Here is a 16,805-nt window from a genome sequence, read left to right on the forward strand (position 1 = left end):
GGCGCAAATACAAAAAAATACGCTCACGATTGGCAAAATACTTTCGAAAGTATGTCATCGCGCAATAATAAAGGGAGGTGCATCCACCCTGCGGTGTAATTACGGTGATCAGCCGTAATTGTTGAAGCGAGATTTAAACGGTGCTCCTCGGATCAGCTACGCTGCCTCTCTCACAAATATCTGCTGCTTTTGTTGCTGCTGCTGTGATGCTACTGCTTTGATGCTGCTTTGATGCTGTTATCACTCACGCACGCCAAAAATCCAGGAAACTTTCAATTTACAAAATAACGGCGAAATACAGTGCAAAACTAAATTACGGCGCTACTCTTCCAAAAGCAACTGAGGCTTAACTGCCTATTTTCAAAATCTCGCGCGCCCTCTCTTTCTCTCTCTCTCTCTCTTAGTCGTTCGAACTAACATCGCGAGTAGACGAATCGCGAACGGATCGATTAATCGAATCGACTACCGTTGCACCATATAATATATTATTTTTGCGCAAAGCCATTGAGTAAAATAAAACTAACTAATGTATAGTAAAAATTTTTTTTTTAATTTATGCATAGAAACATTTTATTATTCCATTAATTATAACGAGCAATCGTTATTACTGTCATCTACTGCAACAATGTTATTACGTCAATTACTGCAACTTGCAAATCGTTATACCTCTCTCTCTCCACAGCAATAATATTAATTATAAAAGATCTACGTACTTATGCGCAGGAATTGGTATAACGCAGAGCAAACGTAACTGAACTGGTATCCTTACTCGGATATCGGTTGCTAGCTCGCGATACGGACTTCGCGGAGAGACAGAGTAAGTGCGGTTAGGCAGAGCGTAACAAATAAATCCATCAGCTGTAAAACCAACAGATATTCTGAGATAAATGTCTTTTAAATTTCTGCTTATTTATCTTTTCTAAGAAACTAGTTTAAAATGCTACACAAATAAAATTTCTATTATTTTCCAAAAAATATTTCATTCACATGAGTTTACAGAAATTGGAAAATAAATTTTTTTAAATAAGATAAAATAGCAAGTACCACATTTTATGGCTCCTTGAATTGAATATAAGAATTATTAATATTAAGAATTGAAAAAAATAGTTTTTGTTATGACGATAATACAAATGTAGGCTATGTGATATAATAGAAATATAACATGAGATCGTATAAGGGGAGGCAGGGAGGTGACCCTTTCCGATTTTCTTGAAACTTTTTACACATCAGTAAATTATCGAAAACTATTGAATATGTGATTTTCTTAAGCAGCTGATACGATGATTAAGAGGGTGAAAACAACCCTTAAATTTTATCCCTAAATATTGCCATTAAAACACTTACAACTATATTTACTTCCAAACAACATTTTTGAACCAAATAAAATTATTTTTAATAACCGCAATAGGGGATGAAAACTGCCCTTAGTTTGCCACTAAAATCCTTTTACAGATATTTTCAATTCCAATCAATATTTTGGTACAATTAAAATTATTTTTATTAACCCAATAATCAATAACCCAATAGTAAGATCGACTTAAGAGTTTGCTACCCTTATTTTGAAGGGGGTAGAATCGTATTTTATCAAGTATATTTTCGTAATAGAAATTCAAAAATTAACTCAAAATAAATAAAACAAATTATTTTTAAAGTTTTTTTTAATATTGGTCACAAGTTCGTCATCAAAATTTTTTAATTTGAGTCGATAGATCCAAAACGCTCGTCATAATTTTTTTAAAAACGTTTAATTTCGATAAATAGTGTCTTATTCACGCCGATGAATATTAATTTATAACCATGCTTCTAAAAATCATAATATTGAATCTAATATGGTGAAAGAAGTTGACAACGAGACTAAGGTGTGTGATTTTTTTAGAAAAATTTTACAGATTATTTTATATAAAAATAAATCAACTTTTATTTATTTTTATTCATAGTTACTATGAATCTACATGAAATCTATTAAATAAAAATTTTAATTGCTTAAAATTTGTTTATTTTTTATTGAATTAATCTGTAGAGTTTATAGTGTAACAATTACAGTTGTAACGGGGTGGATTAGCTGGTACAAATTGGGTTTACTAAAAAACAATTTCCCATGATACAGAGATAACCGCCGCTTCGTTAATCACGTATGAATATACATGTATTCGACTTTACGTTTGATACTTTCGCTCTAATGTCTCCTTTTCCAACAGAGTTAAACTCATCTTAAGTCACCTAACTTGTGACTCATGATTTATGTAAGGTGTGTGTGACCTCATGTTTACTCCATATATTCCCTAGATGAAATCGGTTTGAAAAATAACCGGTGATGAGTCCGTTAAACTAAAAAGAAACGAAATAACGTAATGCGGTGAATAAAATCAAGATTGTTTATCACTAAAAAACTACAGTCTTTGTTGGGTCGGAAAACTTGCGCATAGGATTTACAATTTTTCTATTATACGGGGAGGGAGAGAGAGAGAGAGAGAGTGAGAGAGAGCTGAGGCTTAACTGAAAAATTGAACTCTCGCGTGCCCCCTCTCTTTCTTAGACGTTCGCTCTACCGCGAATCGCGAACGTATCGATTGATCGAATCGACTACCGTTGCATAGTATAAATAAAACATAATAATAAACAATGAAATCGTAATGGATTTTAAATGAATTTCAATTGTTTATTTTCAGCAGGGATTACAAGTTATCAAAAGATTAATAAAAAAGTTTATGAATTGTAACGATGAATGTTATATCCGCGCTCTCACCTCGTTAGGACAACTGCCCGCGAGGGGCAACACCTGCCGGACATGAGTTGAGGGCGTGTTCTGCTCGAGAAGAGTGAGATAGAATAGTAAAAGGAAGATTGTCTAGAATAGCTACTCGCGGTGGATGGTTGTAGCCTTTACGGAGCGCGAATATTTCATCCAGTTTGAATAGCGTGTAGCAGTTTTTGTAAGGGATAATAGCTGAGAGAAGTAAAGTGCAGACTGAGAGGACGCTGGCAAGGGATACAGTGGACCCCCAACTCGACATCGGCATCTTCCCCAGCGAGACCGGGATCCAAAGTGAGGCTAATCTGAGCGTCGGCATAGTTAAAAGTCGTTTTTATAAGGTAAACTAGCCAGCTTCGCGTTAATGGTTTTACGCCTTTAGTCGGAGTCACCAGCGATCTCACGTGAGATCGCGAAACGACAAAAGGCGATCACGCGTATTGCGTCGTAGCGAAAGTGAGCGAGCGTGATTTATGTGTGGCGGCGAATAAGGTGACGGCGCCCATATATGCCACGTGTGGCAAATCGCGGTAGCAGTGTAGGCGTAAAACTTATATATGGATAGTGAATCATAAGGGACGCCTTTGTAACAAGTAAATTCTATATGTGATAAAATCATTGACTGATCCATTATTAGAATCCCTTTCCCTCACTGGTACGTTCGCGTCGACAAAACGACTTCGTGCTTTCGCGCCCATTTCCAGTTAGCCGAATTCAAACCCAAATACCCCTGAGCGAGGCTGAACCTACCGAATAAAGTAGCGGTGGCAAACAAAGAGGACTTCGCCCAGAGACGAGCCTCTACGCCCAAGGTAAGGTAGCAGTAAAAGGATTGCCGCAGAGAAGGTGCTCGAGATAGCCCGTGCGGACAATCATCTAAAAGTTCATCGAGCACCGCTGAAGCTTGCGCCATTGTGTGGCGCAGCGGCAACGTTCGTGCAGTTCGCGCTCATTTGCGCACATACGCAAGGCGAAACCGCAACCCGTGCTCGGCGTAGATCGCACATTAAATGCAAACCCCGTTACAGCATGCAGTAATTTCGAATGAATAAAAAAACAATTATGATTATTCTTATTCATTTGATAATAATTTTTTTAAATCCAATCCGCCACAAGGCCTGATTGGACCATTTCCTCGATTAATGATAAGGGCGCCAGACCGCCGTTCCTTGGTTACGGTGATCGTCGAGGATAAGGTCGGAAATCGACACATAGGTCTAACTGTGCGACTGCGCAGAGTGGGCAAGTTATTGCTTCTCACGCCGATAACTTTTCTTCAGGCGGCTTCAACAACTAATAGTTAATGTTCTCCGGCTTCTCCACTTTCAGGGAATGCCGGCAGCTCAGGAAGTAACTTCTCATCTCCAGTCGATGGTTCGATATAGTTAGCGCGTATGTTATCTAACGTTCGGAACTAGTGAGGAAAAATTCTTGCTACAGACCGTCCATGGCTGAAAATAAAATCAGTATGCAGGGAGGGAAAAGTTAACGAGGCATAAATAACAGATTGGTTACACTTTATTTCACTTTATTCGCTAGCTAAGGTACATCGTCGGACAGAATGGCGGATGATCAGTGCGATTCGAGGCGATTTAATGCACGCCGGCAACGGATCTACACGTTCTAGCCAATCAAACACGCGACAATTGTGCGCACAATCCCTAATTCTGGACGGCAAGTAGCACTTCACCTAGCTATCCGAATTCTACAGTTCTTACGCTCAAATTAGTCAGAAAAATGGTGATTGATCAGCGTGATTCGTTCGGAGCATTCTATTCCCGGCATCGATGGATCCACGTATCACGACGGAATCAAGAATATGGTGAATCACGCGCAGGAACACCTAACTCTAACTAATGAGCGGCACTTTGCCTATTTACGTATCTTAACCTGCAGACTCACTCAATTGCTTCCTAAATAACTCGATTTTCTCGGCTGGTAGTGGATCTGCTTGTAGCGAAGCTCACGATTAGTGGTAAAATGGACGAGAAACGGCTGTTCACGATTAAAGATCCTTTACTTCTCTTCTTCCCGAGATTTTATTGACCGATATGCTAAGTCGGATATCGGTAACGTCCTCCGAATATCCCCGTCATTGGTCAATATGTAAATTAGGAAAGTCACAGCGCCTTTATTTTCTCTCCTACCTCATCACTATTTTCCCTCTCTCACCCCCCACTAAATCGGTCAGCATTGTTTGATGAGAAAGATCTACCTCTACTCCGATTTATTTTTCGAAATAAATCCGGATAATAAAACGGAAATCAGATTTTATTCTAATTCACTTATTGTCCATGACGTCACCGGCGAATTTCAACAGAGGTTCAAATTTCAGCAGTCAAGTATGTTGATTTAATTTAACAGACTACTTGTCGCTTATGAGTACGCCTAGAGAATTGTAGCAGTCGCGTAGATGTATTTTCTAATTTTCCTCGTGTACGTTACACATTTTAAATCGCATCGCTAGATATTTTGCATTTTGAATACTCCAGCGAGAATTTTGTTTTTGTTTTACAGTATGATTATGATATTTACATCAGTTTATTTATGCGCTTAATAGATTATGTTTCTTTAGTCTCATATTTGTAATAGAAGTCTTGAGAAGATTGCTGATGAGTTTATTCGGGTGTTTTTGACATTTGTTGTTGTATCTAACGTAGAAACTTTTGATTTCTTCCTTGAGTGTTGTAATCTGTAGATCATTTCTGATTATTTCATTAGGAAGGAACAACGGGGCCCGTACTATACTATGTAGTACTTTCGATTGAAATCTTTCCAATATATCAATATTCGAGCTTGCAGCAGTACCTCATAATTGAATGCCATAGGTTCAGGCTGGTTTGAGTACAGCTTTATATAGTGATAATTTGTTTTCGATTGACAGTTTCGATTTTCCTCCTATGAGCTAGTATATTTTTCTCCATTTCAGTCCTAACCATGTAAGCCTTCAGTCCAAGCGAATACCTAAAAATTTTACTTGGTTACTTTGCGGGATGTATTTGTCGTTTAAACTAATAGATGGACAGGTATCTTTTCGAAGTGTAAACGTTGTATGTATTGATTTACTTTCGTTTACTATTATTATCCATGAGTTGAACCAATTTTGAAGATGATTATTAATGTATTTTTGGATTATTTTTGATGCTATTGTTGGGTCTGAATGTGTTGTTAGAATTGCTGTATCATCTGCGTATGTTGCTGTCAGAATGTTTTCAGATTTAGGTAAGTCCGAGGTGTACAGTAGATAAAGAGTTGGACCGAGAACACTGCCCTGTGGCACTCCTGCTTTTATTAGCTGTCGTTTTGAATTATTCCTATTTATTCTAACTTAAAATGCCCTGTTTTGCAGATATAACCGCAGTATTTCGTAATGGCATACAGGAAAAAAACTTTTAAGCTTATGTAATAGTCCTTCATGTCATACTCTGTCGAATGCCGAGGCTATATCAAGGAAAATACCAGTATAGTACTTTTTCTTTTCGATGGCTTTCATCGCAGCATATACCATTCTATCTACCTGCTCTATCGTGGGGTGATTACACCTAAAACCAAATTGATGTTTTGGAATCAACGTTTTATTTTTTATGATTTAAGTCTGGATAAAATTAATTTTTCGACAATTTTTGATAATACTGGTAGAAGGCTGATGGGTCTATACTGTAAATATTAAATTTAAATATTATTGTATTCAAATCAGTGGTTACATACTTAAGATTAAGAATGCAAGAAACACTAAAGTCAATGTCAAATCTCAACACTGACCATCTCAGTATTTATTCACCGATAGAACAATGAGACATAAATAATCCAATCCAATATAAAATTTAACATAAAATCCAATCTAGCAATACACTTAATCTAATTCGCTTATGATTTTCCGCATCGTATATGAATATATTACATTCATCGCACACTCACTTATCGTCCTATTCATTATTTTGCTCATTCAAATTTAAACATTTTCTCAATTCATTCATTTCACAGTCACAAACTCATTCAATTTCACACTCACATACTAAATTAAATACGCATTATTCTTCATAAAAATTCAAATGTTCGTTATCAGTCACATAAAAAATAATATCAATTAGTTTAATTCTCGATAATTTGTTCTTTCACACAACTAATGAAATACGCGTTGCAGCTATGATCTTTTCAATTGTTACATTTTAGATTCTAAATAATCTTAGTTATTTGTCATTTCTGTTTATTCTCTTTTTCGCGCGAACGGCCCTTTCGTTTCCAATTAAATATTTTTAAATTCAAATAATTCGAAATTAACAGTTCGTGTTCTCAGGTGGCTGACATAAATCAGGTTACTTATCTCTAAATTCGTCGAATCCGCGCCAATAGTAATCATGGAGAATTCTTCTGCGATGATGAAATGCTCCAATTGTCCATTTGTCCTTGTTCCAAGAGACTGCAACAAACACTATTGGAGGAATCTCCTTCTTCTTTTACTATGCAAATAGTATGGAGCCCTCTGCAGCTGTTGTTGCTTCGGCGGCGGAAAACAGAGTCTGCCGCGCTCCGCGGCTCGAACAGCTCCTTCAGCCAGTCTTGGCATGAAGTCGCTCGCGAGACCGCATCGAGCGAGCCATCGATTATATCGATTCGTCACAATACGATATTACAATTCATGCTTCTTTACTAAGCTTAGGTATTAGTGTTATCTCAGCTATTTTCCACTATTGCTTGTAACGGGGTAGATACCGTTTAATTGTTTTTATTCGCGCAGCTTTATTGAAAGGGCGAATGTAATCATCTTGCTCAAAACGCAACCCGGAGAGCATGGGGAGATAGGTGTCAGTCAACCAGTAAATCTATTAACCTATGAGAAAGTGAGTGGAAGCAATACGGAATGAGCGAGTCGAAAGCACTTGTTAATGTCACGAATAGAACCTTTTATTATCTATCAAATGCTACATGAGGTCGGCCCGCGTGTTTGTTTACATCGACGCTCGTTCGACGACAACATGCAGTGTCGTGACGCTCGCTGCTCTTTGTTGGAAGAGCTATTACATGCCCGCTTGAGATGTCGGAAAATTAATCGTCGCTCATGCAATCGTATCGCGGCCGCGAGATCAAGCTGGCCAGCTTACCTTAATATCGTAGGCGTGCGAAGATGACACTAAACCAGTCACACTGCGAGGGAACCGTTTTTTTGTTTATGTCGCGGACCGCGAACTCGCGTACACGCGGCTTCGCCCTCGATGGCGAAACCTCACACACACTCAGCCGGTCTCGTGAAAGGCGACGCTTCTCCGCCGGCTCAGGTCTCTCTTCTTGGCAGTTGTCCAGAACCTTGGCAGCAGCAATCACTATCGGCGTTGATCTGGGCGTTCCTCTTTGATCGTCAAGACGTTAGCGACACAAGGATCGGTATTAGCGAGGAAAAGCGGGCGATCGTGATGGCGGTCAATGCTTCACTCCATGGCTCGATCTCTAGCTCACGTATCAGTAATCGGCGTCGTAGTTGCGGGTGAGCATGACGATGACCAGTGCTTCACTGCCTCAATTTCAATCGCGCGCGTTCCGTCTGCTCGCGCGCCGAATTCCTTCATTACGTTTTTCGTCTCCCCGGTAGGTGCTGCCCCCGCAGGCAGCAATTAGGTTATATTATTAGCGCTAATTTGACGTTTACCATCACATGCTATTGTAGGTAACATTTTGATCATTTTTCCTGTAACATTGTCAAAACCGGGGACCTTCCTATTCTTAATATAATTAATTATTTGCAATACTTCCTTAATTTTTATTGATTTGATTGGTGTGCTATCTTGTATATCTGAGCTTTCCAGTAACATTTCTTCTTCCTGTTCGGAGATTATTTTTTTTATGGGGTATGGATATTGCACTGAGATGTTCGAGATGTTCTAAAAACATTTCAGCTTTTTCTTCGTAAGATTTGGCCCATTTTCCTGCAGGTTTTTTAATAGGTGGGATAAATGTAACTGGCTTTTTAAGACGTTTGGTGGCTTTCCATGGTGAATAATCCGTTGCTTCTGTTGGGCTTAGAGTTTTGAGATAGTTTTGTGTTTTTATATTTTTTTCCACGTATAACAATTTCTTCAGTTCTTTAGTTGCTTTATCTTGACTCGATCTAGTTATCTGGTACCTTTTTCTTAATAATCTTTTTTCCTTAATTTTTTGGACTACTATTTTGGAATTGATTTGCTGCTTTTCTTTTTTATTTGTAGTCATAGTAGAACATTTGTTAATAGCTTCAGTTAGAAGTAAGTTTAGTGTATCAACACTGTTTTCTATGTTGTTTTCTGTTTTAAGAGTAACGTTACACTTAATGCGTTTCTCGATGAAAAGAGCATATTTTTTCCACTCGACTTTAGTATAATTGTTTATTGTATTAAGTATTTGAAAGTGTAGAGTAATTAATACTGTTGAGTGATATGAGGTAAAATCTAAACATGATGCTACTTCGAAGTAATTTTCGTTTATCCCTTTTACTATTACAAAGTCAATCAGATCCGGAAGCTTGTTTACATCTTTCGGCCTGTAGGTTGGTTCTCCTGTGGAAATTGGAAAGTAGTTGTTTTTTTGTAGTGTTTCATATAGTACTCTACCTCTGTATGTTGGAGTTGGTGATTGATAGGTGACAACTCGCGCGAGTCGAGTTTGTCCCGTACGAAGGCTCTTTTAACAGCCGAGCGGCCTTAGACTCTGGCGATAGTCAGGCTTTCGGGCACCCCGGCCCGTTCGCGCGTCAATAATGAAATCTCTGTTAATTATAATTCGACACTCGATATCGTTTTTGTAAAATAAATAATTGAACGTTTATAACGTTTTTCGTTTATTTATTAAAAGCAAAAATGTAATAGCGATTTTCTTTAATATAGTGGGGAAGCATATGGATACACTTATAGGTGTTTATAATTATAATATTTATTCTAGTCTCTTTCACAACATAAATAAGTTAAGCAGAATAGAGATGTGTATATATATATATATATATATTCTCAGACGCGTAATTTTCGCGTCGTGATGTCTATTATTTTTTTGGTTACATAAAAAGTATTACTCACTTTGTATTAATATTGTAAATTGCAACGATTAGCGAAAATCGTTCGACTCGCGCGAGGTTAATGAGCGGCTGATCGAGAAAAGCCGCGATCGGTTCGCGAGAGAGAGAGGGCGCGTAGGGGCAATGACCGGGAGGGGAGCGTTCAACAAGCAGTATGACTGTGTCACTCAGTCCGCCTGTATCGTGCAGCTAACCTGTTCCCGAGCCGTTCTAAGTTTTCGTGTGGTGGTGCGAACTTAGAGGTGCGAACTTTGGTGCGGTGTGCTGGGTGCAGCAGCAGCAGCAATAGTAGCAGCAGTAATAGCAGCAGCAGCAATAGCAGCAACAGCAGTAGCAGCGACAGCAGCAACAACAACAGCAGCAACAGTAACCGCGGCGGTGCGGCGAGCAGCGAAGCGGCGTTTCAGCAGTTTGTTGTTCGGATACGGTTGGCCACCGTATCCTCATCGTTTTCGCGGTAGGTGCACCTTCCCCTTTCTATTGTTGCTAATAGCGTGCGATCCCGCGCAGCGTGCGCGAGGAAATTGTTTGTTGCGCGCGAGCGGTTAGTTCGCGGTGATCGCGGTTTTCTCTCTCTCTCTCTCATACGGCGTGTATTGTCATTCGCGCAAGCGTGCGCAAGACTCTCGGCAGATCCCCCGTGTATTTGATTTTGTTGAATAAATCAGTTAATCGTCATCTTTAAATCAAGTAGTCGTTATTGTGTCTTTCCTTTGTCCGGAGGTCGCGTCTATATTTGTTTACATTCGATTCGAATTCGCCGGTAGCGTAGCACGGATCACGCGGATACTGGTAGGCGGGAATCGTCAACAGAGTTTCCAGCAGCGACCGCGCGAGCGCCACTAAGCAAAGGCGACAGCGCCGCCAAGCGGAGAGTTGGGGGAACCCAACTCGGAGTAGCGAAGAGACTCTGCGCAGGCGCACTCCGAAACAAGGTAGGTTGATGTGCTTCGAGCACATAGATAACTAGGCGTCGCTTAGTAATTATATAGATACGATCCAGAGGTATTATAGACTAAACGGCAGCCTATTACAAAATATAATACTGGTCCAAAATATTATTCGCTTCGTGATGTGGCCAATCACTTTTTCGTTGAATCTGATTAGATCAACTGGTCCAATATATTTTTTATCCAATAGTGTAGCAACACGCAAGAAAATGATAATTCCTATGATCAACTTGTCCAATATATTCTTTATCCAATAGTGTAGCAACACGCAAGAAAATGATAATTCCTATGATTTTCGTTTACACAAAATTATTAAAACAATTGTACTCGACACTTCTAATATTTAATCGCAACTCAAATAATTATATTCTCAAACTCTTATTATGGTTTTAACTTCAGTAGGAAAAATATGCAGCCTTCTTAATTGAGCGCTCGCTCCTAACTAACTAATTCTCTCTCTCGCTCTGCTTTCGCCGGTTTATTATATAGCCTTTGTCCCTTGCATATCGTCTCTCTCTCGCGCATATGCTTTAGACGTTTACGCTTCTCGTAGCGGCTCGTCTTAGCTAGTTAAGCACGCTGACTGCAGCATGCTGACGCAGCGTGAATCAGCCTCTGCCGCTCATTCCCACCGAGTCGCGCACACGAATACTGCTAGCTATATTATGTCCGAATGGAAATCCCGAGAGCAAAATATTATTCGATAGTATATAATTGTAACATAATAAAACATCACGTAACAGTGATCTTGAACCCCAGCACGGATGCTTGGCATTATAATCGCTTCCTGTTATAAATCGATTTCCAAGGGAATGGAAGAAATTTGTCCAGTTTTCGTTTGTTATTGTTTTATTCGGAGGGCAATAAACAGCTGTTATAGTTATAGGGCCTTTATTGTCGTTTATACTTATACTAGTCGCTTGCAGGTAAATCTCACTGGTGTGTGTTTAGGTGTGATGACTTATTTTGGTTTTGATAATGATTGCAGTACCTCCATGTGCTTTATCAAGTGAATGATTTATTTTCTGTACTATGTAATTTGAAATGGAGAGAAAATTTTTACGTGTAAAGTGAGTTTCTGATACTAAGATGATGTCTATATTTTTGTTAATTAAAAATGCTTTTAACTCGAGGTGTCTTTGCATGAGCCCATTTGCATTCTAGATAGCTATTTTCAAATTTTTCATTGTTCAGATAATTTATTAACAAGTACAGTTACTAGTTTTACTAATGTATTCATTCTGAGTGTCATGTTTTCTAACATATCAGCGAGTTTATCGAGTTTATTATTTGTGTTAATTTCGTGTGATTACTTACATCTGCTTGAACAGCTGTTTGTTTTGATATTTCTATTTTACTCTGAGCGTTTTGTTTTGATATTATCAGTACGTATGTTATATTTAGTTGAACTCTATTAACGTTGGTATTTAAATTTGAATTTGACTGAACTTGTCTATTGTTTTGTTTTAGTATTTTATCTCTTAGTCTTGGATACAATTTTTGCTGCAACTGTTTACGTATTGGACATCCTTTTTAGCTTGCAGTGTGATTACCTTGACAATTTGCACCTCTTACTTCTTTGATTTTTTCCTTTATCGTACACTTTTCCACTGGATGCTGTTTAGCACATTTCACACATACTGCACTTTTGAAACAATAGTTTTTTGTGTGCCCATACTCGTGACAGCTATGACATTGCGGTATTTCTTTTTTAACGTTTGGCAGTTCAAACTTAATCACAGTGTTGAGTAGTTTGTTCATTTTGTAAACTTTTCTGGCTTTTGTAATCGTGTTTGATTTCTACAGTGAATAATGGTGGTGGTATTTTTATTATGCGGTGCCGAATATTCCAAATGCCTAGTACTTTATATCCCTGTTTCTCTATGGCAGATTTCAAATTGTCAATATCAACCGACGAATGCGTACTTCTCAATATCATTTAAAATTCTTTTTCTTCTTTTTGCTGATATGTGTAAAATTCTGTGTTTTTTTCTTTTAATCCATTTATTATCGGTAGGTATTTTTCAGATGATGTTGGTTGAATTTTTATTTTCTTTTGTCCCAATACTTTCAAAATATAGCTATCTTTGGCTATTTCGTTTAGCAGTTTTTTCAACAAACGAATGTTTTTACATTATACACAAAGATCGGAAGTGATTAAATTATTACTGAGTTCATATCATTATTTACCGAGTTCGTATCTGCAAATTGCTTATCCTGAAGAACTTCGTATCTATTAGTAGATTGACTCAGCCAGTAATCTGATAGTTGGGCTTGTCGTTTTTTGTTTGGAGCTTGAGTTTCTGGGCTACTTCGTTGTCTTTTTACACTTATAGTTGTCCATTTTTCGGTGTTGTTTTGTGTAGGTGTAGACATTGTGTCCCCTATCTGAGTGGCTATTTGGCTGTTATTCTGTTATTGTTATAACAATGAGGAGGTAAATTTAAATAAACTGACACTTCTCTTCACTTGATTGGTTGGTATTTTTGATTTTCGAGCAGAGATCCGTTACAAATACGTCTGCTCTGCTCAAGGATCAAACACTGACTGATTTTGCCATATAATATAAAAGTCGTAAGTTGGTCTCATTTTTTCAGCGCCCGCATCATCGAGTTTGCTTTTGAATTAGTATTGTATTTAATTTCTAGTTCGCTCACTTTCATATGGTCTGTCTCGCTCGCTCTTATTTAGTCTGTCTCGCTCGCTCTCGTCTAGTCTGTCTCACTCGCTCCCGTTCAGTCTACCTCGGCGTCTCAAAATGTCCGCCCTTAGTCTCGCGTGATTACATCATGCTCTGCTGTCGGTCTCTGGAGCGCATCCTGAAGCGCTCCCCCTCGGTCATGTGTTGTGTGTGTGCATCCAGGTGTTCGCCAGTGGTCAGCAGTAATGTGTCTGGCACTCAGGGTCTTGTCGATGGTGCGCAGCAGCCCGACACAGCTGATTGTCGGCTGTCGCTTCATCAGGAATTTTCTGGTCGCCCCAGGTATGACAGCTTCCCCAGAATATCTGTGCTAGTGCCTGGATGTGTAACGTGTCCGCTGGTTTCCCTCGCATGCATTTTTGTTGCATTTTTCAGTCGTTTCCCATGTGCTTTCCTTCAGCCGGCAACACGTGGTCGGGAGTGTGTGTATGCGTGCACTTCCTTTTTTTCGTTGTGCGCTCCATTTTTCACTAATCTGTTGGATCGTGCGCTTTGTCTTGTTGCATCATTTTTTCAGGCGTGGGTGGGCGAATTTGAAAATAAAGTAGGGTTTATATTAAGATGTGAGTAGAACAATTTTATTCGGCTGGGTACGGAGCGGCAAAGGATGGGGTGGCTCCCTGAAGTGTTACAAGTAATGCAACACTCAGGCAAAGTCTTGTAATGCACCGTATTAGAAAATATACTTGATAAAATACGATTTTTCTACAATAAGGGTAGCAAACTCTTGATTTTACTATTGCGTTGTTGGTTATTTGATTAATAAAAATAATTTTATTTGGTTCAACAATATTGATTGGAAGTGAAAATATCTGTAAAAATGTTTTCATGGTAATATCTAGGGGTAACTTTAGGGATAGTTTTTATCACCTTAATCATCTTATCAGCAGCTAAAAAAAACGTATTTAATATTTTTCGGTAATCTACTGATGTGTAAGGTTTCAAGAAAATCGGAGAGGGATGTTGCCTCCCCTGCCTTCCCTGCTTCCCCTTGTTAAATAAAAATCATTTCATTCACATAATGGTTTCAATAGAAACCACAATAATCTAAATTTAACGCTTGTTCAATGTTAGAAATAATTAGCAGCAATTTTATTTTGTTTTTTTAGTAAAATTATTAATATTAACTTTCGAGTTCTACAGTTTATTTATGAAATGTAATCCTTTTTTCAGATCAATTAGTAGGCATCAATATTGGCAACAATTACATTGAAAGTCCGAATTGCAATACATCTAGAATTCCTGATAATACAGATACTATTCATGATGGAGCATTTAGTCCTTTCAGTGGAAGTCTTGAGGATTTAGTTAATACATTTGATGAAAAAATAACATCATGTTTTAAAGATTATGGTACCAATGTAGAGTCTCTGGCTCCAGTACAAGTTCGAACTCAGGAGGAAATAATGAATGAGTGTCAGTAAGTACTTTCTGTGAAATAAATTTTTACTGTAAGTGGAAGAAGTCGTTCAGCTATCGAGAAATTGTCGAAAAGAAATCAAACAAAATGAAACTAACTGTCTGGTTGACGATAATATATTGCTGCGTTGTCTGGCTCTCTTCCTTACTCTTTCTCTCTCTCTCTCTTTTTATTTCTTATATGACTACCCTTAAATGTATGTCGTAGTGAATTTATATATTAATATTTTGTAATTCACATTAATATTCATAGTCATTCTACATTCTTTTAATCTTAAACTAATTAGGATGTTCTTTAATTTGTCAAAAAGTAAATTTTGTTTGATATAAATGAAATCTAAGTACGCCTTTAGGGAGGGCCTCTACGTCGTGTAAATTTTCAATCACTGATGCTTGTTTAATATTTACTTTTATTCTATTATTGATGTCATTTCACATGCTTTATAATCTAAAGTATAATGTAAAACTCATAACATTTCATAGAAATGAAATTTATTTAATATCATAGAATCTATAATATTTTTATGTTATCGATATTCTTTTAATTGTTCTATGACTTGTGACTGATTCACGTTTTTCGTTACGTAGACAAATAAGAGTATGATAAACAACTTTTATTATTAACATACGCTGCTGTATATTTTATTCATTTATATCTTGATTTTTGTTGCGTGTAATGTCATATCTTCCCAGACATGCCGTCTCAAACTAAGAAGTTGAAGGATCTAAATCTTTTAATCTATCGAGCTTCAACCAATATTCCTATAAAAAAAGTACTACCGTATTTTTTGTAAAATCACCAATATAAAAGACCGTCTCGGCATCAAGGTTAAGTTTTTTTTTATTAGAACAAATTACTTTAAAAAGTAAGAGTAATTATAATGAATGATAAATTTTGTAATGATGGAAAGAAGGGAAATAGTGATAGATGGAAAATTACTTAATTTTAATTATATTCGGGTTAGATTTCACTCGAGGGGATTGTGGACGTGTCTTGGATGTGAGCGCGAGTTTTGGTGAGAAAGTCAAAGAGAAAAAGTGTTTGAGGAGAGAAATAGAGGTGAAAAGAGCGTGGAGGTGGAGGAGGACTGGAGAAGAGAGAGAGAGGCCTGGAGAAGAGCAGGAAAAAGCAGAGAGAAAGGAATAAAGAAAAAAAATAAAAGTTGAGAGAAAATCAGAAAGCGGAAAGGCAGGCAGAGAGGAGGGGCGGTAAGAAGTAAAGGCAGAGACAGAAAAGGTAAGACAGGGAATAAAGGTGGGATCACGGGTAGTTATAGAGAGTCGAATTAAGGTGTACGGGATAGGATGGAAAGATTTGTGACAACAGAAAAATTAAGAGATAAAGGTGGAAGGTTGGATAAGAAAGGCCCAGAGGAGGAAAAGAAGAAATTAGTAAAGTGGTGAGGGGGAGAGAGAGCGGGGAGGGGCTGAGGGAGAATAATAGAGGAGAAATGAGAGAGGCAAAGAGATGCAAGAGTGAGAGCTAGGGAAGCGAGATGGATGGGGAGGGGGGAGAAGGATTGGACAACACGATAAGAGAAGTGGGAAAAAGTAGTGGTGCAGAAGAAATAATGGAAAAGATACGGACAGACATAAGGGAATTAAGAGAGGTATGGGAGGAGGAAAGGAAAGAATGGACAGAAATGTTTAAAGAAATAATGGGAAAAATGGAAAGAATGTAGGCAGAGGGGAAAAGAAGAGAAGAAAGGTGGGAGAAGGAAATAGGAAAAGTTAGGAAAGAACAAGAGAGAGAGAGAGAGAGAGAAGAAAGAAAGAAAGAGACGAAAGAAGAAAGGGAAAAAGCAGAACGTAGAGAAAAGAAACTGCAGGAAAAATGGGGAGAGAGGATGGACTAGTTGGAAGAGGAGTGCGTGAAACTAAAAGAAAGCATAGAAGGAGGAAACAAGAAGCAAAGAGGAACAGAAGTAGGCAATAAGGAAGAAT

At 38.1% G+C, this 16,805-nt stretch overlaps 1 protein-coding gene across 7 annotated transcripts in view; it reads left to right on the forward strand.

Annotated features, from left to right (window-relative positions):
* Positions 1-16,805, forward strand: part of LOC131675570 (fasciculation and elongation protein zeta-2) — a 771,588-nt gene that overhangs the window by 416,414 nt on the left and 338,369 nt on the right. For all 7 annotated transcript variants that reach the window (XM_058932684.1, XM_058954818.1, XM_058954734.1 and 4 more), the window contains one exon: positions 14,616-14,862. In XM_058932684.1, the coding sequence (XP_058788667.1) occupies positions 14,616-14,862 (247 nt within the window). The remainder of the gene's footprint in view (positions 1-14,615; positions 14,863-16,805) is intronic.

Source organism: Phymastichus coffea, unplaced genomic scaffold (genome assembly GCF_024137745.1).
Source record: "Phymastichus coffea isolate CEN01 unplaced genomic scaffold, Cenicafe_Pcof_1.1 PCOF00001, whole genome shotgun sequence".
Classification (NCBI taxonomy): Eukaryota; Metazoa; Arthropoda; class Insecta; order Hymenoptera; family Eulophidae; genus Phymastichus; species Phymastichus coffea.